The sequence below is a fragment of the Jatropha curcas genome, chromosome 3, assembly GCF_041381405.1.
Source record: "Jatropha curcas cultivar XTBG-Jc1 chromosome 3, XTBG_Jcur_1.0, whole genome shotgun sequence".
In the NCBI taxonomy this organism is placed as follows: Eukaryota; Viridiplantae; Streptophyta; class Magnoliopsida; order Malpighiales; family Euphorbiaceae; genus Jatropha; species Jatropha curcas.
Window position 1 is genome coordinate 1,855,931 of NC_143153.1, and position 25,479 is coordinate 1,881,409.

Below are 25,479 nucleotides of genomic sequence, written 5' to 3' on the forward strand. Positions count from 1 at the left end.
ATGGTCAGGGGCATGCAGGAGCAGGACTATGGTACTGTGGTAGCCTATCGGATCAATCATGACCGTTGATGGGATTGATTGATGCATCGAGAAGCGGGAAAAGAGGAAGGGAAAAAAAAGAAAGTGGGTCCATTTTATACCAATAATGATGTTGTGGGATGCTGGTGCATCTTAGCAATATGCACATGTTTAATCCAGATTGGTCCACCATTAAAAAGAAAATATTATTCTTTGAAGAAATTTTAAATAGAAATTATGCGAAAAACCACACATTTTATTTATTTTTTTTAAAAGAAGCCAATATTATATTTAGAGAGTGGTAATGGAATATAAGTGAAATATAATTATTTTTTAATGTAACATTTTATAGTAAAAGTATATTTAATTACATTATATTGCATTTTCCTAAGCACATTAATTTTAGTATCACGGGCATGTCAAGTCAAGATAGGTTTTGTTTTAGTTTTTCTTATTGGATCTAAATTATAGGCTGTCTTTCTTTTTTAAAAAATACAATTAAAATTTCAAATATACTCCTATTTAACATGTCTTATTATCAATAATTTTTATCAAATTTTTTATTAAAAATGACATTTAATTTTAATATATATGTATATTAAGCAAATGGAAGTCAATTTTTATTTTTTAAACAATATTAAATATTTTCTTAACGTGTGTAATCCATTTTTATGGATAAGGGATTACTATTTAGGTTTTGTAAAGAATGCGGAGGATTTTTGTTACCATTGTTATATTTCTCAAAGAGAATTTTTAAATAGAATTTAATTTACGTATGGATTGTAGTTGATTTGGCAACACAGATTGAGTATGTGAAGAGCTTTTGGTTTCGATCTATACTAAACACACTTGAAGGAAAAGGGCGAGCAATTTTAATTGTGACTAAACTCAAAATCGAATTAGACAGTTTCTGATAACAAAATTTGAATTTGGATATCGGCAAAAAAATTAGAATTTAATTTAAGGTTTGTATATTGAGTAGTTAGTGGTCAACTATTAGATAGTAGTTTAATTTCAATAATTGATATGGAGAATATTTTGTTATGTGATTTTAAGAAAAAAAATGTTGGAATTTGATTATAGTGTAACACTTATGCATTTCTCCCTATCTAGCAACAACTATAAACCTCCAAATGTTTGATTATTTATTAAATAATTGAAGTTAATCTGAGTACTCAAAAGAAAAAATATACTAAGAACCTAAAAAACTTTAAATTTATTTAAGTAGAATTCACATATTACCAAATATAAATTTGCCGGATCTATAAACCAGTAAACATAGAAAAATAAAAAATGCGTGATTCAACTAAGTGGAACACAAGTTCAATTGTTAAAAAATAAAAATTTTTATGGTTCTAACCGTACCAAATAATTAATACTATAAAATTTGTGAATTTTAAATAATAATAAAATAGACAATTAATAAAAAGTTTCAAAAAATAATACCAACTTATATTTTACAAATGAAAATTAAAAGAAATATGACTTTTACGGCTTAAACAAATAAATTTTTTACCTTAAAAAATTATATATGAAAAATATATAATTAAATTAAATATATATTTATGAAATGAGTTGTCAAATATAGCAATGTAGCACAAATGGTTGGTGATGTGGAATAGGCTGTGAGATGAACCTGTTGTTTTTTTAAGAAAAAAAGAAAGACAACCCCTTTATGTTTTAAGTTATCGGGCGCATTTTAGCAAGATGGGACAGAGGTGCAGAGACTTTTAACAGAATATGATTATTAAATTACTTTTGCAAATGAATTTGAAGCCACAACACAACAAAGGCCAAGACAATCCAAGCACGTGACCTGCCATATACTTTAACTTTTTTTTTTAAAAGGGTAAAAATAAAAAATGTCTATCCTTTTATTTTCACTTTTTTCCCTCTTTTTTTTTTTTTAAATAGATGTTAAATAAAAATTTTTATTAAACAAAATTTTTTAGATTTTTAAACTTTATTAAAATAGTTAAATTTTTATACTTTTAACTAATGCATACCTAACTGTCTAGATATCTCCTCCCATCATTCCCTGTGATCACTCCCACACACCCTTTCAGTCCAATCACTGAATTTCTAGGAATTACAAAGCAAAAATTTTATTTTATTTTTGGAAAATAAATTCAAAAAACAACATTAACTGAATTAAAATTCTCTCTTCTCTTAAAAAGAAAGGGAAAGAACAGTTTTTTTTTTCTCACTTCTCTTTAGTTACTGGTTCTGCATCTGTATCTGTGTCTTCTTTGGCATTTTGTTTTGGCCTATGGTATTTTGGCTCTGTTCTCTCTTTCTCCCTGACTGTAATTTTCATTAAAGATCTCATTTTTAGCTTGTTTTTGTGTATTCAAGAGGATAATGGTAGCAGCAGTAGTGGAATCACAAAGGAGTGTAACAGGGTAAGACTAAAAAGTAACAACAAACTCGCTTGGAATTTGTAGGGATTAACCAAAAGCTAAGAAATCATACTTGGGTGTTCTCAGATCTCTAGGATCTTACAAGTTCAGGCTTTGAATGGTTTCTGCTTGTTTCTCGAGAAAATTCTCTTCTTTTTTTTGCTGATGGTTTGTCTCTGCTTATTGATATTCATATATTCTGTGTGTCCCAGTTGGGTACTCCCTAAGATGGTGAATTTTGGTTCCATTTGAAAGTTTTTATCTGCTTCCATTCAAGTTGGAAGGGCAAATAGGGGACAGTGTTTTTGTTATGGAAATGGTGATGGGTTTGTACTTTATATCGTTCTGATTCTAAAATAGGCCTTTTTATTTCGATAAGGCTCATTTAAACTTCATGTCATCCAATATATGGCTTGTAAGGTTTCTGGCTATGGTGGTTTTGATCAGAGTATAGTGGTTTTTCAAAGAGAGGGAGTAAAGCTACTAAACTGAGAATAGAAAAGGATGGAAGGGAGGAGTTTATGGCTGTGGAAAGTGGGGCTTGTCGTTTGGGCATTAATGGAGATTTCTTCCGCTACTCTTTCTCCTACTGGCATAAATTATGAAGGTAGTTTATTTTTTATCAAGATCTTTGCTATCCTCTCTCTCTCTCTCTCTCTCTCTCTCTCTCAGTTTTTTGTTTGCTTCCGGTGAACTTCTTTTGTTAATTAATTCTCTTAACTCAAATATTTTTGTAATGCATTTTCTTACCTGAACTAGGAGAAACTGTCTAACCATATGTTGTACTAAATGCTTTTAATGGCCTACAGGATTATCTGAACTACCCTCATAAAACCATTTTTGTACTTTATTACTTTATTTCATCTGGCTTCCATTAATCTATCTAGTTATAAATAAGAACAGTAGCTTCAAGATCTTCTTTTGGGCATATAGTGGTGAGCCGTACTTCTTATTATAATTGAAATTTGTGCAGTTGTAGCTTTGGTAAATATAAAAACTGCTTTACATGACCCATACAATGTTCTGGAAAGTTGGGATATCAATTCTGTCGATCCTTGTAGCTGGAGGATGGTTACTTGCTCTTCAGATGGATATGTTTCTGCTTTGTAAGTTGCTTTTATTTATTTATATTTTTTCTGTATCTGCCTACCTTTTGTCTGAGGAATTGAGAAGTTACTTTGTTTAAACAGAGGACTTCCTAGTCAGAGCTTGTCTGGGACCTTATCTTCTTGGATTGGTAACCTTACTAACTTGCAATCAGTGTGAGTAATTGCCTTCAATTTTTCTGAATGTTTGATTTATTTTCTTTTAGCATTTGGTTTCCTAGTTAAAATTTGATTGTTTTCTTGACATTTATGTAATCATCTGAATAAATATGCAGGCTGTTGCAGAATAATGCTATTTCAGGCCCTATACCGGCTGCCATTGGGAGGTTGGGGAGGCTCCAGACGCTTGATCTCTCCAACAACACATTCAGTGGAGAAATACCTGCTTCCTTGGGGGACCTTAAGAACCTGAATTACCTGTGAGTTTCAAAATTTGTGTACTTTTTCTTTTTCCTGGTGAAATTTGGTTTCCAGAAGATGTTTCGTACTTGGCTTTTCCATAGTAAAGGACTGATTCAAATTCTCACACATCCAATGTTGTTGATGAGCAACACAGGCGGTTAAATAACAACAGCCTTACTGGAACTTGCCCTGAGTCTCTGTCCAACATTGAAGGTCTCACTCTTGTGTATGTCCTTGCAACTTTACATTGTGCAGTTTAGTCTTTGCCTCAATTGTATGAATGTAAAAGTAACTGTTTTATCGGTCTTTTTGTGAACATACATGTTAAGATTTGTAATGTTGCTTGCTTGTAGGGACCTTTCATTTAACAATTTGAGCGGTTCCTTGCCTAAGATATCAGCAAGAACTTTCAAGTGAGCAGTTATTCTCCTAGCTATAATAGTGCTTAGCTCCTTGTTGTAATGCCAATTTATTCTAATTCAAAGTTTCCATTCTCTTTTTTATCATTTTCAGAGTTATAGGCAACCCTTTAATATGTGGACCAAAAGCTGATAACAATTGTTCTGCTGTCTTCCCAGAGCCTCTTTCTCTCCCACCAGATGGTCTAAAAGGTAATTTTCACTTAATTTCACAGATGTATGTTTTTGTCCCTTATTCTTCTTCACAAAAATGAAAGATGAGTTTGTGCTGCTACTCTTTGTTTTAGGTCAACCAGACTCTGGATCCAATAGCCACCGTGTGGCTATTGCTTTTGGTGCAAGCTTTGGTGCTGCATTTTCCATCATAATTGTTATTGGATTATTTGTTTGGTGGCGATACAGAAGGAATCAGCAGATTTTCTTTGATATTAATGGTTAGTTTATGTAGTTCATTTTTCATTGAGTTCTACTATCTTCTGTAAACTGCAGCTCTCCTTGCTTTTGCTATTCATTCGATAGAATAAAGTACCAAAAATAATTTCCTCTTTTATGTAAATATTCTGTTAAATAACTTAAAAAATAGTTGCTGCCCCAGTGTTGTCTCAAGGAGCAAGTAAGAAAGATACGCAGAATTTGTTGCACAGAAGTGATGAGGAATTTAAATTTGATGGTGTAACACTATTTATTAGAGTGCCTTCGTGCCACCATGTGAAATTAGCTGAAAATAATTAGTGTAAATGGTTCTTATGTATTTTGCATGTTGTTTACTGCATCATCAAGTGCTTCTAACTGCATTTCAGCTTTTAATCAATCTCTTTCCCGTGCTTTCAGTTTGGTTATCTGATTCTCAATTATTATGTGTTGTTGCAGAACAATATGATCGAGAGGTTAGCTTAGGCCATTTGAGAAGATATACATTTAAGGAGCTCAGGGGTGCAACTGATCATTTCAATTCGAAGAACATTCTCGGGAGAGGTGGGTTTGGAATAGTGTATAAGGGATCCTTGAATGATGGGACAGTGATAGCTGTCAAAAGGCTGAAGGACTATAATGCAGCTGGTGGTGAAATCCAGTTCCAGACAGAAGTAGAGACAATAAGTTTAGCAGTCCATCGAAATCTGCTTAGGCTCTCTGGGTTTTGCACCACTGAGAATGAAAGGCTTCTTGTTTACCCTTATATGCCAAATGGAAGTGTAGCATCTCGATTAAGAGGTTAGTGGTCATTTTCAATCCAAGGTTCTAACCCTTGTATCCAGAGTTAATGTGGGGAGTCATGGCTGCTGCTACTCTGCCACGCCTTTAATTTTACTACAAGGCTACCAACACTGACGCCATTTACTCACTTCAGCAGTAATCTTACAGCAGGGCCTCTGAAAATCCAAGATAGCACCACATTTTGCAACTGGCAGGACCAGCAAATATCCAGCCATCAGCAGAACCCCATATGTGGTCACTGCTACAACTAGAGACATGTTGTTTAATTCCCAATTCCCAATTCAGCACCACTTGAAACTCTACTCATTGCTACCACTTTTATTATCACTTCAATTATGATAACCAACATCCATCACTTTCCAGCTTGTAGCAGTGTGTTTTCAATTCCATGCTTCAAAGTATACCCTTTGAGAAACATCCATTCTGGCACAGTGTTTACAACTTTAGCTATGAGCCTTACTTTTATTAATTACCACTTCTATTGTAATTTTTTGTTGCTAAAAATCGCCTCATGGTTCTAGTTAACTTTTTTACTTTCAGCTTTATTAGTAGTTTAATAGTTGTTCTTTTAGCCTGCCATCTATTGAAGATTAATTTTATCAGCTGTGTATTCCATTATCAGATCACATACATGGCCGGCCAGCTTTGGACTGGGCAAGGCGAAAGAAGATAGCTTTAGGTACGGCCAGGGGGCTGCTTTATTTGCATGAGCAGTGTGACCCCAAGATTATTCACCGTGATGTCAAAGCAGCCAACATTTTGTTGGATGAAGATTTTGAGGCAGTTGTTGGCGATTTTGGATTGGCAAAGCTTTTGGATCACAGAGATTCCCATGTGACCACGGCTGTGCGTGGCACGGTTGGCCACATTGCTCCAGAGTATTTATCAACAGGTCAGTCATCAGAAAAGACTGATGTCTTCGGGTTTGGGATATTGCTTCTCGAGCTTATCACAGGCCAGAAAGCATTGGATTTTGGAAGAGCAGCTAACCAGAAAGGTGTCATGCTGGATTGGGTAATTTCTCTTTCTGTCTCTCAAAATTTTTGAGAATCTATGATTAATTAATTTTGAAAGTAGAATGAACAAGTTGGTAAAGTTTGACTGGGACTTTGGCATGGAGAATCATGAAAGTGTATGAGAATAAAAATTGCAACTTATTTTTGCATCTATCAGTTAGTATTTGCTTGATCAGTAAAATGTACAATCAATCATTTGTTGATCCTACATTTAGGAGTGGAAAATCAATAATTCTGAAAATACCATACTCCTATTAATGCTGTGTGTATCAGCTATCTTGGTAAAAAAAATTTATGCATTCAGATAAATAATATATTCTCTTACATAAAAAATTTGCTTTACTAGGTGAAGAAGCTCCATCAAGAAGGCAAGTTGAATCTCCTAGTAGATAAGGATCTTAAAGGAAATTTTGACAGGATTGAATTGGAAGAAATGGTTCAAGTTGCTCTTTTATGTACACAATTTAATCCTTCTCACCGACCAAAGATGTCTGAGGTATTGAAGATGTTAGAAGGCGATGGTTTAGCTGAGAAATGGGAGGCTTCACAAAAGATCGAGACTCCTAGACTGCGATCCTGCGAAAACCATCCTCAAAGATATTCAGATTTTATAGAAGAATCTTCACTAGTGGTAGAAGCAATGGAGCTTTCAGGACCTCGGTAACAAATCCCTTCAGGCTCACTCTTTACATATCCTTGTGTTGTGAAAAGCAAAGCTTTGATATTTGTTGAATGCATGTATTCATCTGTAAAAAAAGAAAAAAATGAAAAAAAGAAAAGCAAAGTCATGTATAAGCATCTTGTTCTTTGTTGGAAAATCAGTTGAGTTGATTGCTCTCACAAATTTTGACATTGCCTTACAGAATATCATAGAGAGATTTGTATGTATTTAGTGTTCACTGTATCTCTCGCTTTTTTCTGCCAAAAAGGAAAAAAAATGCGACTCCTTCCATTGATAGGTTGCCAGAGTAGCTTGTGAATGTGATGGAATGATATTTTAATATTGGTTTGTGTTCATAAATTAACGATAAAGATGGATCAAAGTTAATATATTTTTTCACTAACTAATGATTATATTCATATTTACTCTAAAATTTCATTTTATAATGTAAAATTTTTTCAATGAAACCCCTACATGTTTCAAAGGTTTCAATGCAAAATATAAATCTTTATTATTCCTCCTATTAACTCTTGCTGAATTGCATTATTTTTGTCGAAATCTTAAAAAAATTTCGCCATGGTTTCTTAGTTCTTTAGGAAAAAAAATCGTTATGATTCTTAGGGGCCCTACAATAACAGCGCCAGATCCCAGATCAACGAAGGGTCCATCATTGATTGGTTGAGGACGACGGTGGAAGCACTAGCCGCCAGAAACTTGAGCACGTACCTCGCGTGCTGCACCACGGTTTTGCTACCGGCCTTTAACCTTTCACGTGTCTTTCTGAAGGCGCCACGTGTACTTTGCCTGTCGGCGGTTCATCGCCGATTAGTGTGTCTCCCGTTTCGTTTTAAAATTAAAAAAACTTATAATTTCGTGAACGGTCATGTAAATAACCAAATTGCACACTAGCTGTTTATTTATTTATTAGCAAATTAGCAAATATCATACTTGAGAATTTATTATATATCGTATTAGAATAATAATTTTAAAATAATTTTATGAAATTCAGTTTGATACTATTAAAGTTAATTCTAAATTTTCAGTTAAAATTTAATTAATAAGAAGATTAATTAACAGTTTGAAAGAGGCATATTAATCTAATTTTTGTGAAGGCACATTAACATAACAGGTTGCAAATAGTGGAGTAGAAAGAGGGAGGGTGTTCTAGTAAAATCGTAGTTCCTTCTACTGGCTCTTGCCTGCTACCTTCCTGATTTTCTCTGTCCGTTCCGAACATAGCCCAGTAGTAGAAAACTAAAATTTCAGAGCGTTTTTCCAAAAACTCTTTCATTACTTTGCTGTTATCGCTCCTTTCACATTTACCAAACCAAATCGAAAATCGACAATACAGTGTCTTTGTGATCTCCGTAGGAATCTCAACTCTATTGCAGTAACTGTTCACCATTTTTATTCACTTTCTCGATTGATTTCTTTATCGGGGCATGCTTTTCGTTTTTTCTTTGGTTTTTTTGATGTATGATGGATCCTAAAAAACTTACATTGCCAGACCAGGTTCTCTTGCCGAGAAGAAAGGTGGTTTCTGGGCTTTTTTTATGGGTTGGTGTTTCTCTCATTATGCTATCTTTGCTTTTGCTTGGTAGTAATTCTTTTAAGGCTCGTTTAAAGGGTTCACCTTTTCTTCAAGGATCTAACAGTGTAACTGCTAATTCTTCTGTTGTTTCATGGCCTTTCTCATATACAACTTCTTACTTCCCATCTTCTGTTTCTAATAATAATGATAGTGCTGTTAATAATAAGGGAGATTTTCTGGAAAAAGCCTTAGAAGCAGATGCATTGGAGGTTTTGTTAGAGAAAACCCATTTGGGGAATTTAACTCAGAATATTAAAAATGGAAACTTTTGTGTTGATGAAGGAAAAGTTCAAAATAAAACCCGGGAAGCCGAAAATGGAAATTTCCCAGTTTTTAGTGGCAATGGCAGTGTTTTAGAGAAAACTCATTTGGGTAATTTTGATGACGTGGTAAAAGACGGAAGCTTGCCTGGTCAAGAAGCTAGGAATTTAAGTCTCTCTGGTGATAGCATTGAAGGGAAATCTGTGGAAAATTCTAGCGTTGTAGACAGTACAGTGGCAAAAATTAACAATAAGGGCAATTTGTTGTATAAAGGAGAATTTGGTATATCCCAAGGTGGAGAAGAAGGAAATCAAAGTGGAAATTTTGAGACATGTGATATATTTGATGGCCAGTGGGTGAGGGATGATTCAAAGCCATACTATCCAGCAGGATCTTGTCCACATATTGATAGAGATTTTGATTGTCACCGAAATCGGCGGCCTGATGATGGATTTGTTAAATGGAAATGGCAGCCAAATGGGTGTAACGTCCCAAGGTATGTTCTACTACTTAAATGCTTTTGTTATTTGTTTATTTAGTTATTTGCTACAGCTATTTAACATTTTTAATGAAAGTAAAAATATGTTCGATGACTTCTGATTTAGACGGTTTTGCTGCAGAGAATGATGGTCTAATGGAATAAAATTTTAAGTTGGACATGCAAAGTTTGTAGATTCATCTTTAAAAGGCTATAATTTTTGTTGGGTGTGATGAGCAGTGCACTTTAACTGATTATGATTGAACGCCTTGTTTTCTATCTGTTTAGAGTTGTTGAAAAGCCTTAAACGGTGACTGATAGCAAAAAGATGGAGCTTTGTTGAGAGAGAAGACGGAAAAAAAAAAAAAAAAAAACTAAGGCTCCTGGATGGGTAGCATATTGTCATTTGATTTTATCTTGGAGTTTCAATTGAAGAGTGTATGCTCAACTTGTTTGGACTGTTAAATCTTACATTTTGTGCATGCTTGCAAACATAATTTAATGAAATAATAAAATAAAAAAAATGCCATCTGTCTAATGATCTACTGAAAGAACAAGCTATTATTTTTGGCGTGTCATGGTCAACGTATGGAATTCAACCACCTAGTGTGAATGAAATTATTCAAATTAAGGATCTTAATTTTAACTCATCTGGACCATTAAATGCATACATTTTGTGCAAGATCGCAATGGTATTTTAAACAAATAGGAAATATGAAAATATACTTCCTATTGAAAGACCACATTGTTATTGTTGGAGACATCATGGTTAACTTTGGTCAATCGACCATTTCTGATATGTTAACGTTTGCTCCAAATATTTGGTGTTTTAACTTCTAGTAAAAGACTCTTTTTTTGTCTGTTTAATTAATTACTGGTGTTATCCAGTTTGAATGCTACTGATTTTTTGGAGAGGTTAAGAGGACAGAAGCTGGTTTTTGTTGGGGATTCACTGAATCGGAACATGTGGGAGTCTTTGGTATGCATCCTCCGCCATATCATAAAAAACAAGAAAAGAGTCTATGAGATCTCTGGAAGGACAGAATTCAAAAAGAAGGGCTTCTATGCATTTATATTTGAGGTAATGTACAAAGTTTCCTTGGTTTCTTCTGACAAAATGTTTATTTAATTTGTGTTGCTCTAATAGGCCATATTTCGCTGTGCTTGTAGGACTATAATTGTACCGTAGATTTTGTTGGTTCTCCATTTCTTGTTAGAGAATCGTCTTTCAATAGCCAAAATGGAACTTTTGAAACATTAAGGTTGGACTTGATGGACCATACAACTAAAATGTACCAAGATGCTGATATCATAGTGTTCAATACAGGTCATTGGTGGACCCATGAAAAAACTTCTAGAGGGTGAGTACCATTTGTTTTGCAGGTTCTATGCCTTTAAAGTTTCTGTAAATCATGCAATCTCAAAATCCATAATTAGTACAGCCGGGATCTCCAATACAGTTTCATGCTACCTTGACATTTCCTGTCTCAAATTGTTGTTCATGTTTTATTTAAGAAATTGCGTTTCATCTTTATTGTAATTAACATCTTTGTATTTTCTTTTTGCATTTGTTGATTTCATAGAGAAGATTATTACCAAGAAGGTAATTTTGTACACCCAAGACTAAAGGTTTTGGAAGCATATAGGAGAGCACTTCTGACTTGGGCCAGATGGGTCGACAATAACATAGATAGGAATCGAACACAGGTTTTTTTCAGAGGATACTCGGTTACCCATTTCAGGTACTAGACTGCTCTGGTTGTGACTAAATACCTAGTTTCTTAACTGTTTTTTTCTTGTATTCTTCTGCTTGTAGTTTCATATTCATACCTCTTGCTTTTACCTTTTCACAAACTAGTCAAGTTTCAGGTTTATCCTCTGTTCATAAAATTTCTAGTCTTTCGTGAATATGTAAAGTAGTTGACTGTTGAAAAACCATTTTGGCTCACCTTAGGAGATAGTGATTCAGGATTAATTAATAGAAAATCCTGAGTTGGTGTTCTGAATTGTATTTCTTTTAAATCGAGAGATAGAGATAGATTTTCCTGAAGGCAGAGGCTCAGTCTAATTGTAAACCTTTTCTTTGTGAGAAAACATAGTGAAACAACAATTCAAAAGGTTTCAAGTTGAGAATTGATAATATGCATATTATTATCGATGCATGTGCATATGTTTTAAATTGAAGTCTGTCAATATTCTTCTCTATAAATGTAGTCGATCCAGCCAAACTATAAATTTCTTGATTCTTTTGAACGCCAACTTATTTGTGTGTTAATTATAATTGTTCTCCTGCTGGTTTGATAACTGTTTGAAAGCCTATGGACAAAGGTTTTATCTTTATTACAGACCTTATGAAGTAGTTCACCAAGTAAACAAATAGTAGTCGGAAGCAAATTATGCATGAGACCTAAGGATTAAATGAATTAGCAGCTGCAAACCTGCATCTACCTCTGTTTGGAGTCCTTGATCTCTGAACTTTTATGTAAAATTAAGTAGATTTTACAGTTTGGTATGGAGAATTATGAATTTTAGCACTTTAAGGTCCCCATTACAGAGTGAATTCTATTCCAAAACTGACAGTGCAATCACTGTTAGGTTTTAATCCATTCAAGTAGTGGCAGGAAAATAGTTATCCGAGTTCACCTTTTTCTCCTTGGCAATAATTAATGTTTCTTTTTACCAGAACTACACAAGGAAATTTCTATTTCATTCTTTTCTCATGTAATATGCTGCGGAAGAAGCATCAGCTTATGTGTTTGGTGTGGTTGCAGAGGAGGCCAATGGAACTCAGGAGGACAGTGTCACAAAGAAACAGAACCAATATTTAATGCAAAGTACTTAGCAAAGTACCCTTCCAAAATGAGAGCTTTTGAGCATGTCCTTGGAGAGATGAAAAATCCTGTTATATATATGAACATAAGCAGGCTAACAGATTACAGAAAAGATGGGCACCCTTCTATTTACAGAATGAAGTACAAGACAGCAGAAGAACAAATTGCTGCTGAGCGATCTCAAGATTGCAGTCATTGGTGCTTACCCGGAGTGCCAGATACTTGGAATGAATTATTATATGCTTCCCTCTTGAAGGCGGGAAGAGGATCTTGGAGAATCTGAATGGGGTTGTGTGGAAATCATGTGTCTATAGTTTGTCATATCAAAGTGTTTTAGGTATGGATTAGAATATTGTATTATGCCTACGAGATGTATAACAGGTACAAGGGCCAAGTTCTAGCCCTTTTTGTCTGGTAGTGTAATAGAATAATATTGTGGGCTACACTAGGAACTAGAATACCATTTTGGGCTGCACTAGCAACTCCTGTGATCGAAAGGATTCGAATTTAAGGCATTTTATCGAAAGGATCGAATTTAAGGCATTTCACTCTTATAAAAAGTGAGAAAACTAATCAATTGGAGAGTTATAAAATTGTTGTTATTGCACTAGATATCTGTAAGTTAAGTGTGAAGAGTTGAAGAAATAGACAACGGCTGCTGTAAATTCATGAGTCATCATGTATGTACCTTTTACTTATCAAGCAGTAAAAATATTGTTGTTTCTAATTTAGTTGCAGTTTTGTTTGGAAATTATGAATTTTAATCTGATTGCAATAAATGCATAAGCCAGCTAAATGTTACTCGTCAACTAGGCCATCAAAATTGTCTGAAATTCCAATGTTGAGCATTAAAACATTGGATTATGACAAATATTATTAATTGGACATAGAATGGATGGTGTGGTGTCATTCATGAACAGTCTTTCAGCAGTGATGAATGTAACTCTTTAAGTACACCTTCCTTATGTCATGCCTCACTTTTGGAAATGTCAAATTTTAAAAAAATTGGTTCATCTCAACCTGTAGTTTTCTTTACAAATTGACTATTTTCAAGTAGTCAAACAGCAAATTCCTTGGTTGGGGTTTCTCAAGAAAAAACGAACGCAAGTGGCGAACATCTCCATATTCAACTCACGCTAGGGATAAGTTGGTATTGATTTAGATTATTTAGAGAAATGATATGATCAGTGAAATTTAAATGGTTGCCTCAATGAATGTGAATGGCTTCATTCCCAAGGGGAGCTTTTTTTGATTTCACTAGCCGTCGTAGAAGGGAAAGAGGATCTATTTCGGGATTGGTGACGCGATTGAAATTAGTATTCTTCAGGCAATCGGCAGGCGATCCCATCCAAGATAAAATCCAGAGGGCAATCCGATTCAGCGAGTGAAGTCACCTGAGGGTTAGAACTCAATGTGATCTTAGAGCTCCTCAACTGAGCTGATAGAGGAATGCGTATGCATTAGCAGTAATAATTTAGAAGAATACATCCAAATCTATTGGAAGTTAACCATCAAGAAATTGCATTAGCACCTCGTATAGGAGCCTAAGCTCATGCTGATACATGCACAAGCACACACAGATTGAGCAGAAAAGAAAGTGAGAAATTACCAAATCGTTGTCTGCTCAAATGGAGAAACTGGCAATTTTACAATAGAAATTAACAAGAATACTCAAAAGATGTTCTGTTAAGAACAGAACAGAGTTTTATTGATATATTTCCATAAAAGAAACTACGTTAATACAAGCCAAGAAATAAAATAGAAAAAAAGAGTGCAAAAACTAAGCTATTAAAGACCCATACCAGAGTCTGTTGCCGTTCTGTGACTTGCCGGTCTGCTATGCGTTAGCCAAAGATTCTCTGCTTTGCTTCAGATGTTGGTTCTGAGAAATTGTAATCATTGGCTAAGCACAGGCAAACTGTTTGAAATTTTTGGAGGAGGGTAAAGAAACCCCAACTCCATGCCCCTTTGCTTTTCAAGAACCAAGGATAGGTTCTTGAAAAAAGACCACCATACCTATCAGATTCAAGAAACTGATAGCTTGGGTATAAAGTTCAAAACCTATCCAATGAGGCTCTTACGAAAGCTAGTGGGAAGTTTATTCCCATTGCTGGAGGCTTTAAATAGCTGAGAAAGTATGAATCTTTCTATTTCATTATTATCCAAAACAACCATTACTTTTTCTTTTAAATTTCTTAATTAGAAAGTTGCCATCTTTGCAAAGCTTCCCAATAATTTGTACGTCTCTCAAGACTACCCTTCTATCTACTTTATTTTACAATTTATACACTTTAAAAACTTCTTATTTCTTATATTGTTTTCGACAATAACTTTTTAAGTAGTTTATGGTCAAAACGCTAAATACAATTTTTTATAGTGTTTGGTAATATAATATTTGAATTAACTTTAAAAGTTAGTGTTTGGTAATATAATATTTGAATTAACTTTTAAAAGCAGCTGATAGACAAACGCTAGTTTTGAGGAATATACCCTTTTATCTTTTGATCCCAAACATTAATCGGGCAGTCAAACAATTGCCCTTGAACATGGATGTCAAGACTCTAACAGACAAGTTTTTACAGTGTTAATTTTAAGGGCTAAATTAGCAAGTCAATTGCTAATAATGATTGTTGATGTTAAATTCCAATTTAGTAAATGGAGAAGGGTATTAATGTCAATTATGAGAAAAAGGATTCAACTTTTTCTTCTTTACTGGTGCATTACTTTAGATTATTGGAGTTATGCTACTTTTCTATTGCATCAGTAGATCCACTAACTCATGCTCATCTCCATCTTTTTCCCTCCCAAAATCCTACTAATTGCCACTAATCCCATATTTTCTTTCCACTTTCCAGCTACCAATGCCAGCTGTGTTTTTATGAGCTACTATACTTTTAATTAATGTAAATTTAATTACATTAAATTGCATAATATTCATAATTTATGCATTTAATATATTTTTAGTTATTTTTCTTTTAATAAATTAATTTTGTTGAGCCGTAATGGAATGTAATAAAAAAAGATTTATAGTATAATAGTATAAACATTTGTTATTATTGTGAGACTATAAAATCTTTATCTCTAATATTTTAAATCAATGAATCTTTATTTGTTTTTTTTTTTCCCAAAATTGAAATGAGCAAAGAGAAACAGGGTAGGAGATAACTTTCTCATTTTTTATTTTAATACTGTCGAAATAAAATTTCATGAGAGGCTTTAAAAATTATGAGACGGACAATTGACCATTAAACTAAGAAGGAAACGGAGAGAATTTAGTAATTTACCCAAATAAAAAAATGCAAAAATTTGAATTAAAATTATAAAATACAAAGCCAAGCCCTTACCAAAGCTGAATAGACGAATGAAATTACTTGTCTCTATCAATCGTAACCTTTAAAATCTCAAAGGGATATCCACACCATTCGCACTATCGACAAGAAAGGAAGCGTGTCATTTCCTATATGGCTATTTGTTCTCAAGTGGAAAAGTGCAATTCTTAGTTTTGAACTTGCAAATTGCTATAGATTGTCATGTCTCACCCTTTTCTTTTTAAATTATATTATATAATTTGTGTATTTTCTTATAATATGTATGGTCTTTATGTCTAAAAGCAGTGATCTCCCCCTCAGAAATGCACCCAATAATAACAAACAGTTGGATTATACCCACTAATTGCCTTTTTTTGATTTGGCTTTTCTTTAATATAAGCAAACAAATTAGATAGCTTTTTATATTTGTTTGAAGAATCTGATTTAACCCATTTGATCATTGATCATGTTATAATAGTGAAAGGTGGCATTTCTTTCTTTTTGATTTGTTTATTATAACCTATGCATATTATTGGTTGAGGCATGAACCCATTTGGGAAATTTGAAGGGGAAAAAAAGATGGGTTTGATGTGAAATTCAAGTTACTTGAATGAGGTGTGTATGGAATCCACTATGATTTAGGTTAATGACCCTAAATTTTAGAATTATAACAATTTCTTCTTTGTTGTTTTGGCATTACTAGTGTAATCATCATAAGCATCCTCCACTAACTTTCTGTTGGTTACAATAAAATCTTTGATAATTAATGCCCACTTTGAATTAGTATCAATTGGAAATCAAGCTATGGGCCCCTTTAAATTCTTCCTTGATAGTTGGATTCACTTTGATTTTTTCATTTTTTTTTTTAAATTTTATTAGAGGTTTATAGCAGTGTTAGAGAACTAGGAGATCTTTGATTAACCGAATGTTATGTTAAGAAGCAGAAAGATGTTAGATGAGTTGAGAAATAGTACTTTAGTATCTATATGTAAGAATAAGAGAGATATCTCAAGCTATATGAAATATCGTAGTATTAAACTTATCAATTACACAATAATAGAACACAAACTTAGGGACATTACAAAGTTGTCAAAGAACTAGTTTGGCTTTATGCATGGTAGATCTATAACAAATTTTATTTTTCTATTAAGGAAGATTGATGGAAATTTATAAGAAAAGAAAAAGTGTCGAGAAAAATATTTTGGTGGGTATTAGAGAAAGAAATGAATTCATATCAAGTATATAAATACCATTAATTAGGATATATAAAAGTGCAATCAGAAGGGTAAGAACAATGAGAGAAAAATGCAGAGGAGTTCCCCCATAATTATAGAATTATATCAAAATTTTGCCTTAAGTTAGTGCTTGTTTATCCTAATTCTAGATAAATTAATTTATTAGTAGCAAACAAGATGATGTCCTGTAGTGCATGTTATTCATAGATGATATTAATCTTAATTAGTAAAACTAACGAAGTTGTAAACTAAAATTTAAGATTATGGAGGAGCACTAGGTAAGAGCTTTAGGCTAAACAGAAGGAAGACATATTACATGCACTACGAGTTTGAGTATGAGAAGAAGAATGGAGGTGATATGAGATTGGATCTATTTTTCAAAAGGGTGATATAATAGATGAAGATGTGGTCTATAGAATTAAAATAAGATAGGATAAAATGGAAGAGTATTACACGTGATACAAGATTTTTAAAAGAGGACGATGGTAAGATTTGTAATATTATATAAGAGTGCATATTGGACACCAACATATTTATAAGAGGATTGTGATGAAGACACAAATATTAAGATGGATACGGTCGCACCAGCTACAAAACATATAGCACAAGTTGAAGATAAAATGAAAGAATGACGTCTCAGATGGTTTAATCGTATCTTATGTAGATCTTAAGGTGCTTTAGTTTGTAAATGTGATCTTTTAGTGGTGAAGGGTATTAAACTGAGAAGCGATAAACCTAAAATCATATAAAGCAAAATTATCAGAAAAGATCTATTTTATCTGTTTATATTACTGCAGATTTAATTATAACAAAGTAGAATGAACAAAAAAAAAAAAAAAATTCATACAGTGGATTTCAACTAGTTTGAAATTAAAATTTAATTCTTTTATTAAAATGAAATAATAACAATTTTTTCTTATTTGTGAACTTTACAATAATAACGCGCATTGATTTACCTTTAACTATCACAAAGTTTAATCAATATGATACATACATATATAACAAGACCAGTTGAAGATGGAAGAGTGAATGTTGTAGAGCCTAGAGCCCCGGAAGCTCTAAAGGCAAGTTCAAAGTCGGAAACATGGCGGAGGCTATAGAGTCACTTTCTTTTAGATAATAATATTCTTTTGGTGTTGTCACGTAGAATTTCAAATTAATAACATGTGTATTGCTTTAATTGTTTATCTTTATATTTATTTGAAAATAAATTAATTTGTGATTATTTATTGATTGAATTAAATCGTCTTAAATGTAATTGATCAATGTAACGTTAGAGAATTAATAGGATATTAAGTAACAATTTATGTAAATTTTAATAACATGAGCAATTACTATTTTATATTAATAATTAAAAATTATTTTTTTATTAAATTCAATAATGTTAAATATCATTGATTAATTATAGTGTTAGAAAATTAATAACATGATAAGTCGATGATTTATACGGCTTTAATCATTCAAAATAAATTATTTATTCATGAATTATATAGTGATTTAATTATTTTTTACATTAATTTTAAAATAAATAAAATTAATGAATTTTACCACCTTTCATTTTATTTTTTACATTAATTTTAAAATAAATCAAATTTCAATATTTTAATCCACTCTCCTCAACACATGTCTATCTACTAATTTTTGCTCTAATAATTAAAATTCACGGCTATATATATATATATATATATATATATAGCCTTTCAATTTTACATTACTTTTTTTTATCGTGCATAGCACGAGGAATATTGCTCGTTTAATATAATGTGTGAAAATTATCTTATGATATTATTATCTCTAATTAATAATTAATAATAATACATTCATACGTGGAAAGAGGGTAAATTACAGTATCATCCTTACATTTCTTGCATTATTTGACAGCAGTCGCAATATCATAATTATAATTAGTGCGACACCCCATTCAGCGCGACCTAATATCACAATAAAAAATTTAAAAAAAAAAAAAAAAAAAAAAAGATTCAATTATTGAGCTCCAAGTCAGCTCTAATGCATTTGATTTGGGGTTAAAAGGATTAATTGGTAATGCTCTTTTAATCATTCCTGCTCTTAGGATACTTTTATTTTGGATTAATTGGTTAATCTCTTTTAATCATTAACTTTATAAAAAAAAACCTATTAATATTTGGGGTGCAAAATTTTCTTTTCTTTTTTATAAAATTATTATTCAACTACCACCACTATCAAATATTTATATAATTTATTTAACATGGTACATAGATGACAAACCAAACACATTTAGAACATATAATATAGTTACTTAATTTTTAAAATAATAACAATAATAATAATAATAACAACTGATTTCATAAAAAAGGCTTGTTATAGAAAAAATTAGGTCCAAGAGATGGATATTGGGTCCAATTGCAAGCATTACACAAAGAGTGGTAGCCCATTAGAAAAAATTATCAAAAGGTTTAATTTTTTTTAATAAATATAGGATTTTTATACAATATTGTGTTTCTTCTGTAAATTCAAATAAAGAAGTTTTCATTTCATATTACATTTTGGTTGAAAAATTTCATAACAAAAGCTAGTGAGGGCAGAATTTCTTTTAGAAAATAATTTGTAGTTAAAGATAAATAGCTATTTTGGATCTTAAGATTCAAAATAAAATAATTCCAACGTATTAAAATTTGTTTGAAATTATATTCTTTAAACTTTTCCCATTGCCATCATCATAATCACTGATCAAAAGTCACCAAAAAGAAGAAGAAAAAACAAACTATTAACAGTTGGCTTAGAGCAACTGATACAATTCGATGCAAAATACAGTTGGCCACTGTTGATGAACAGCAGCAAAAATGAATGGTTGAGGGTGATCCATACAAACTATGTAAGCACTTCATTATGAATGTCCGTCAGTGGGAATATACATTACAATAAATTAAGCTTTTCCTCCTTCCCTTTTTTTTAAGGGAAATTAACATTTGAATGTTTTGCATTGCAGAATAGACGTGAAGCTCCCAACAGTACTTAAATTACAATCAGAATCAAGAATGCACATCAAAACTCAGTCATCAGTGAAGAACTGTCCTGATAGATTATCCGTAACAGCAAATTGCATGCTCTCTGATGGTTTCCAGTGTCTCTTACGCTGATTTATAAACCAATTATTAATTTGCTTCTGATCTAGTCCAGTTGATTCTGCCAATGCTATCTTATCAGCTTCCTGGATAGTTAACAAAATAAATCATATCAATATGCAACTTTAAACTACGATTTAGGAAAGACTATGGTCTTTCCACTCAATATATAATATCATTTATTAAATAGAAAGGGTTTATATAATATAGCATTAGCAGCTAGTTTCAAACAATTATGAGCCAATCTTTTCTTCCTTTCTTCATCAAAGGTAAAATAGGCCTTCACCAATGGCAAATGCGAGGAAAAAAGCTCTCAAAAACTTCCATAACGTTGGCACCAATCCTAAAGATAGAGGGGAGACATCTAAGCAGAGATCCCAACTATTAAAAATTCATAATATAATATAATATAATAAATAGCAGAAATTTCTCCTCTTATTTAGAAGTGTAAGACTCATCACGGTGCCCATGTATACCCATGTATCTGAAGTTTTATTCGATAACCACAATATAAGTTTTTCTCTTCTATTCCTATTTTCTTCTTCCTTATAATTCTAATAAATCTAAGGGATATATGTTTCCATGTTAACCAATTTCATTACTTGTTTCCAATTTCACAAGTTTGAATTTAATATCAAGAACAACACGGGAGCATAAAGTGCAAAATCCCAATTGAATAGCAAGAATTAGCTAGTGTAGTCAAGGATTTTCCCCAGTAAGCATATATATGCAGCTGAGAAAAGAGATACGCACAGTAGGATAAGGCCATTTATAGTGAACATTCCACCACTCGAGTAGACTTTGTCTTGCTTCCTTAGGTAATTTTCCTTTCTTTTTCTTCTTTGAGAATTCCAGCTTTAGCGTACTAATTTGACTTCCAAACCTGCGGAAAAGCCTATCTTTGAGATCTCTGTCTTCACTTCTCGGTTGAGCTTCAGGTACCTCTACTTCTCCTCCGCTTAATTCCTCATCTGATGATGGTGCAGCTTCATCTGCAACAAATAATCATCGCATTGTCTCAGTAATTTCTTCAATTGTGCCTCCATGCAATACAATGACCAAGTTGAAAAAGCTAAAACATTCCCCAGCAATTATTTTTTACACTTTCAAGAATATGATTCCAGGGATCAGCTCTAAATTTTCTAAACGCAGTAGCAAGGTACATAACCTAATTATGGACTATGGTTTCTACATCAAACTTTTAAGTTTTCGAATCAGAATATCTAGGTAACCTTTAAGCTCCTTTTTGCTTTTTCTTCTTAAAATCTACCTTTTATATATAATATTTCCACAATAGAATTTATGATATTTGTTTCACAAAAGAAAAGGAAAATAACGATTTTCCTTACAAATTCACTTGTACCCTCTAGTCAAAATGCGGACTTTCTTTTAGGTTCAAAATTGAAAAAGCAAAAAAGAAATGAAAACAACGAAGCCTATGATACAACCACATGCATGTACGAGTTCAGCATAGCCACAATGACAATGCTACTAAAAAAATTGATAAATCGTACTCAACAATTCATGAAATGCAATTTCTCCGAGCATATACTTGTATAGACTACGGTTGCTACTAGAGAATATAGGGGACCCACCTAAACCTATTTGACAATTAATAATAAAAGATTAGATTTGACGAAAAGAAAAAAAGAGGTGAGGTGCAGTGCAATGCACTTTCCTTTCCCTCCAGACTCGGTCTCCACAACCATACTGCAGCTATTGTCCGGTTATGTCGTTCGTCAGAGACTAAATTCTCACAGTAAAAAAGATAGGTACGGCCATCAAATCAAATGTTCAGATATGTTCAGATTAAATAGAGAGATACAATATAAAAAAGATAAAGGTTCCATTGTCACACTATTAAGGACACGGGAAATATAGACGTGGAACGAAGAGAATCAAAACCTAAACTTTCCTGGCATTCCTTCCGTAAACCGACATTTCCAGCATTATACAAGTTATTTATTATAATCGACCGCCATGTCAATGACAAAAATAGCCTTACAATTTTTTTTCAATTTCTAAATAGGATCTGTTAAATGATTCGAAATAAAAAAGATTGTAAAATGCCAAAAGGGAAATTGGAAACAGCAGCAAAAACACTAGAAAGGAATCACAATAAAATAGCAGTAAAACCATTAGAAACACATTTACCATAGAACAGTACTTCCAAACAAATATTTTGGCACCGAATGGAATGGATAACTGCGAAATTCTTACGTTGATTTCTCTATAACCCATTTTTTGTAATGAGCGGTCCCAAGGAATAAACTTATGGTTATATAAATAAATATAGGTTGGTAGGTAATAGATAAAGAATGCGGTGGCACTGTTGGGAACTCAAGTTCCAAGCCAACAAAATACTCAGACACGTGTCGTGCCTGTCAATAAACACAAAGACCCACAATTATTGCCAAAGGAAATTACAACCACTAGGTCTCGCAGGAGCTGTAGCAGGTTGCAGCTGCTAATTAGTGCGGATGGGAAAGACTGGAAGAGGTGTCACTATTTTCGCAATCTACGAAAGTAAAAAGCTGGTGGTGGTGGGTTTATAGCGAAATCTGCGGGAGCCCCATGTGAACTCCGGCCACCCGCTCTGGCCGGGCCAAAAGAGCCATAAAGTCTTCACAACTCCAAGTCCAACCCCACTATAAATACCCCGTAACATAATTTATCCTGTCCCTACTTGTCTACCCGTGCATGCTAACATGATACTACAACAAACCGTTAATACAAGCTTTTTTTTTAAAAAAAATCTCAATACTATAAAACTGATTTTAAAATGTAATGAGATGCATTTCAGTATAATTCACTAAAATCACAATTGATTACCCTTTTCTAAGACATTTCATCAAGTCCTGCATCAGTATCGACCACGCTTAGCATTTCTGTGCAGTTTTAATGTGGAAGTGTATCCAAAGATTCAGCCACACTCAGCTTCTCCCAAATTACTTGGTCTACATCCTCCACGCAACATGAGCTTGCACCCATGAGCCCATCGTAAAAACGAAAGGGTAAAAAATTGCTACGAAAATTTACGTGTATACACAATAGATGCGTATATGTAGAACAATATGATATTCAGTACCTCTTCGCCCATATGCATGATATTTTTCAAATTGAAGTTCATCGCTTCTAATATACTTTCTGTGTCAAGCAACTATCTCCAACAAGATTGAAAACCATAGATAGAAGCATGACACCCAAATGAGAATTAAATTTTCATACTATGAGAAGAGTTCAACTTATTGCTAACTCCTGAGGGTGCACATTTCCATGATAACTAGATATTCTATGAGAAACAACTCCTTAAAAATTTTCAGTACTATTAATGTGATACTATACTACCTTGATAAAAGATAATCATTCACATAGAATGCAAAAATAAAAAATTGTCGTCTTAAATTGAAATTCAAGCAAATTCCTCTTAAGTTCACTGAATTTCTAAACCATGATAGAGCGAATTCTTTTTGAGACAATCATGCAATAAAGTTGCATTAAACATAAATCATTTCCACGTGCTTTAGTAACACTAATCCATATAGGAATGAAGTTGATTGGCTGGAAATATAAAGACACAAGGTACCAAACACCCGACTATGTATCAGAAAAAGCCAACGGACTGAAAAAAGGGTCTAAAAATGCAATAACCAAAAGATAAACTCCGGCTTAATAAAGATTAAGCCTTAACAGTTTAATAAAATAGCAGCTGGCATGTTAGCACCTGAACATAATCCATGCGCGTGAATGCAATCCAAGTATATATAAAATATATTCAAGTGGAAATCTACTATGGTGGACTTTATAAAGAATCTTAGTCCTTTTCCTTTTCCAGTAACTTAAAAGAATCTTAAGTTTACAACGAAGATTGAAGAGAATCCAAATCCAAGCAGACAAAGGAAAACAAAGTACACAGTAGGCCAAATAAAATATCATAAGAACATTACTCAAAAAGTAATTTGTACATCCAATGGAAAACAATGCCATTTGCCAGCTAATACAAACCAGATTGCAGGAATAAATAAAAACCTTCATTAGTTGAATTCTTTATGAAAACTTAGTCATAAATCACATCTAATTCCAACTCCTAAGGCTGCTATACGCATGCCATTTGCAGACCCTCCACTCTAGTGTAAATGAAAACAATAGCAGCTTTTGTTTGTGCTTAGATGCTTCAAATTAAAAAAGCACTCATCTATCCAAATCCATAGAGTTTATCATCCAGATTGATAACGGAAGCAATAAAGCAACCAACAAATGCGATTTGTTCTGAGTTCACTTGGTACTTTTGAACACATGGAAATCGGAAAGACAACTACAAAGCCTTGGTATGTGTTGGTAGTATTCACTAGGTGTCAAAAAGAACCGGATTACAAAAAAAGCAACATGGGTATTGCTCATGATCGAGCTCTAAAACAAATTCTTTTAGAAAGTTAGTGTGATACATGCCCACATGATCTGTAAGATTTGCATGTGCCAATCTATTATTGATGATGAGTAAAAACTACTCAAGTACATATTAATAAAGTCATTTTGTTAATACATTTATGCTTATAAAATTAATACAACTTCCAAGAAGATACGACCGCGAGAGGCAAAACTTAGGTGGCTATGGGCAGTTAGTCCTTTCCAAAGTAGTATATTTTCAACATCTGTCTATCTATATGATTTACTTGTGATCTATTCGAACTTGAAACTATCTTTAAGTAACAATAACAATAATGAAGTTGATGTTAAATGAAACGTTTCAAGTTATATATCTCAGTTTTGAGATTGAGATGGAGAACACTGCATGTAAGACCTAATGAAAATAAAAGTAAAATTCCGCTGAAAAATGTTGCCTCACCAATATATATTGTCCATTAAAAAGTATAATGTAAAGAGTAAACAATTCAACTTGCTACCAACTCTCATCTTGATGTATTAGGGAACATTATAGCATTGACAATGTCATCAGGCAACTAGGTGCATTGAATGAGATGTAGTCGCATAATACTATTAAGAATGCATGTACTTCCATGGCATAGCTAATATATCAGCGCATGTTAATTGAAGAAAACATTTTTTGTGGAATATCCTACATGAAATTTTGAGACTACAGTATCTTTGACATTTTCACCAGAGAATAATGCCCGTTGATCCAGGTGTAACACAAGTTGATTTCTCCCACCTATCTCTAATTTCATGTTTAAATACAATTTTGGCAAAAAAAAATGAGGATGGATTGGCACAAAACAAAATGATTTAACCTGAGATTTTATTATCTAACAAGATAAGCTACTCCCATCTATGATTAGAGAGCAATAAATGTCAGATGACCCCTTAAAGAGTATGCTGCACCCAAAGAAATTTTTAGCCCAATGATTAAGAATAGGTTTTTGAAATTAGGAAGAGGTTAGGACTCCTACAACTAGAATGCAACATTTATTTGGTTA

The 25,479-nt window shown here is 32.9% G+C and overlaps 3 protein-coding genes across 3 annotated transcripts; 2 read left to right on the forward strand and 1 right to left on the reverse strand.

The window, feature by feature from the left end:
* Positions 1 to 2,076: 2,076 nt before the first annotated feature.
* On the forward strand, positions 2,077 to 7,419 carry NIK3 (NSP-interacting kinase 3). The gene is made up of 11 exons (XM_012230044.4): positions 2,077 to 3,024; positions 3,391 to 3,523; positions 3,608 to 3,679; positions 3,799 to 3,942; positions 4,080 to 4,151; positions 4,279 to 4,338; positions 4,439 to 4,536; positions 4,632 to 4,778; positions 5,215 to 5,556; positions 6,182 to 6,573; positions 6,922 to 7,419. Exons 1-11 carry the CDS (start codon positions 2,922 to 2,924, stop codon positions 7,237 to 7,239), a joined length of 1,881 nt encoding a protein of 626 aa, XP_012085434.1. The 5' UTR covers positions 2,077 to 2,921; the 3' UTR covers positions 7,240 to 7,419.
* Positions 7,420 to 8,373: 954 nt separating this feature from the next.
* TBL2 (trichome birefringence-like protein (DUF828)) lies at positions 8,374 to 13,124 on the forward strand. Its single transcript, XM_012230045.4, has 5 exons — positions 8,374 to 9,584; positions 10,455 to 10,647; positions 10,737 to 10,927; positions 11,150 to 11,308; positions 12,338 to 13,124. Exons 1-5 carry the CDS (start codon positions 8,713 to 8,715, stop codon positions 12,678 to 12,680), a joined length of 1,758 nt encoding a protein of 585 aa, XP_012085435.1. The 5' UTR covers positions 8,374 to 8,712; the 3' UTR covers positions 12,681 to 13,124.
* Positions 13,125 to 19,777: 6,653 nt separating this feature from the next.
* Positions 19,778 to 21,036, reverse strand: LOC149497318 (homeobox protein knotted-1-like 6; the record flags this gene model as incomplete). The annotated part of the gene is given in 2 exon segments (XM_089719844.1): positions 19,778 to 20,130; positions 20,798 to 21,036. Coding segments are annotated over 2 exon segments (398 nt in total), but the record flags the coding sequence as incomplete, so codon positions are not given.
* Positions 21,037 to 25,479: the final 4,443 nt, after the last annotated feature.

Excerpts from the sequence above, each read along its gene's own strand:
- TBL2 (XM_012230045.4), top strand. The coding sequence starts at position 8,713 with ATGATGGATCCTAAAAAACTTACATTGCCAGACCAGGTTCTCTTGCCG. Across the intron at positions 9,585-10,454 it reads AATGGGTGTAACGTCCCAAG|TTTGAATGCTACTGATTTTT; the intron begins GTATGTTCTACT and ends GGTGTTATCCAG. Across the intron at positions 10,648-10,736 it reads TCTATGCATTTATATTTGAG|GACTATAATTGTACCGTAGA; the intron begins GTAATGTACAAA and ends CTGTGCTTGTAG.
- NIK3 (XM_012230044.4), top strand. The coding sequence starts at position 2,922 with ATGGAAGGGAGGAGTTTATGGCTGTGGAAAGTGGGGCTTGTCGTTTGG. Across the intron at positions 4,537-4,631 it reads CCCACCAGATGGTCTAAAAG|GTCAACCAGACTCTGGATCC; the intron begins GTAATTTTCACT and ends TCTTTGTTTTAG. Across the intron at positions 4,779-5,214 it reads GATTTTCTTTGATATTAATG|AACAATATGATCGAGAGGTT; the intron begins GTTAGTTTATGT and ends GTGTTGTTGCAG.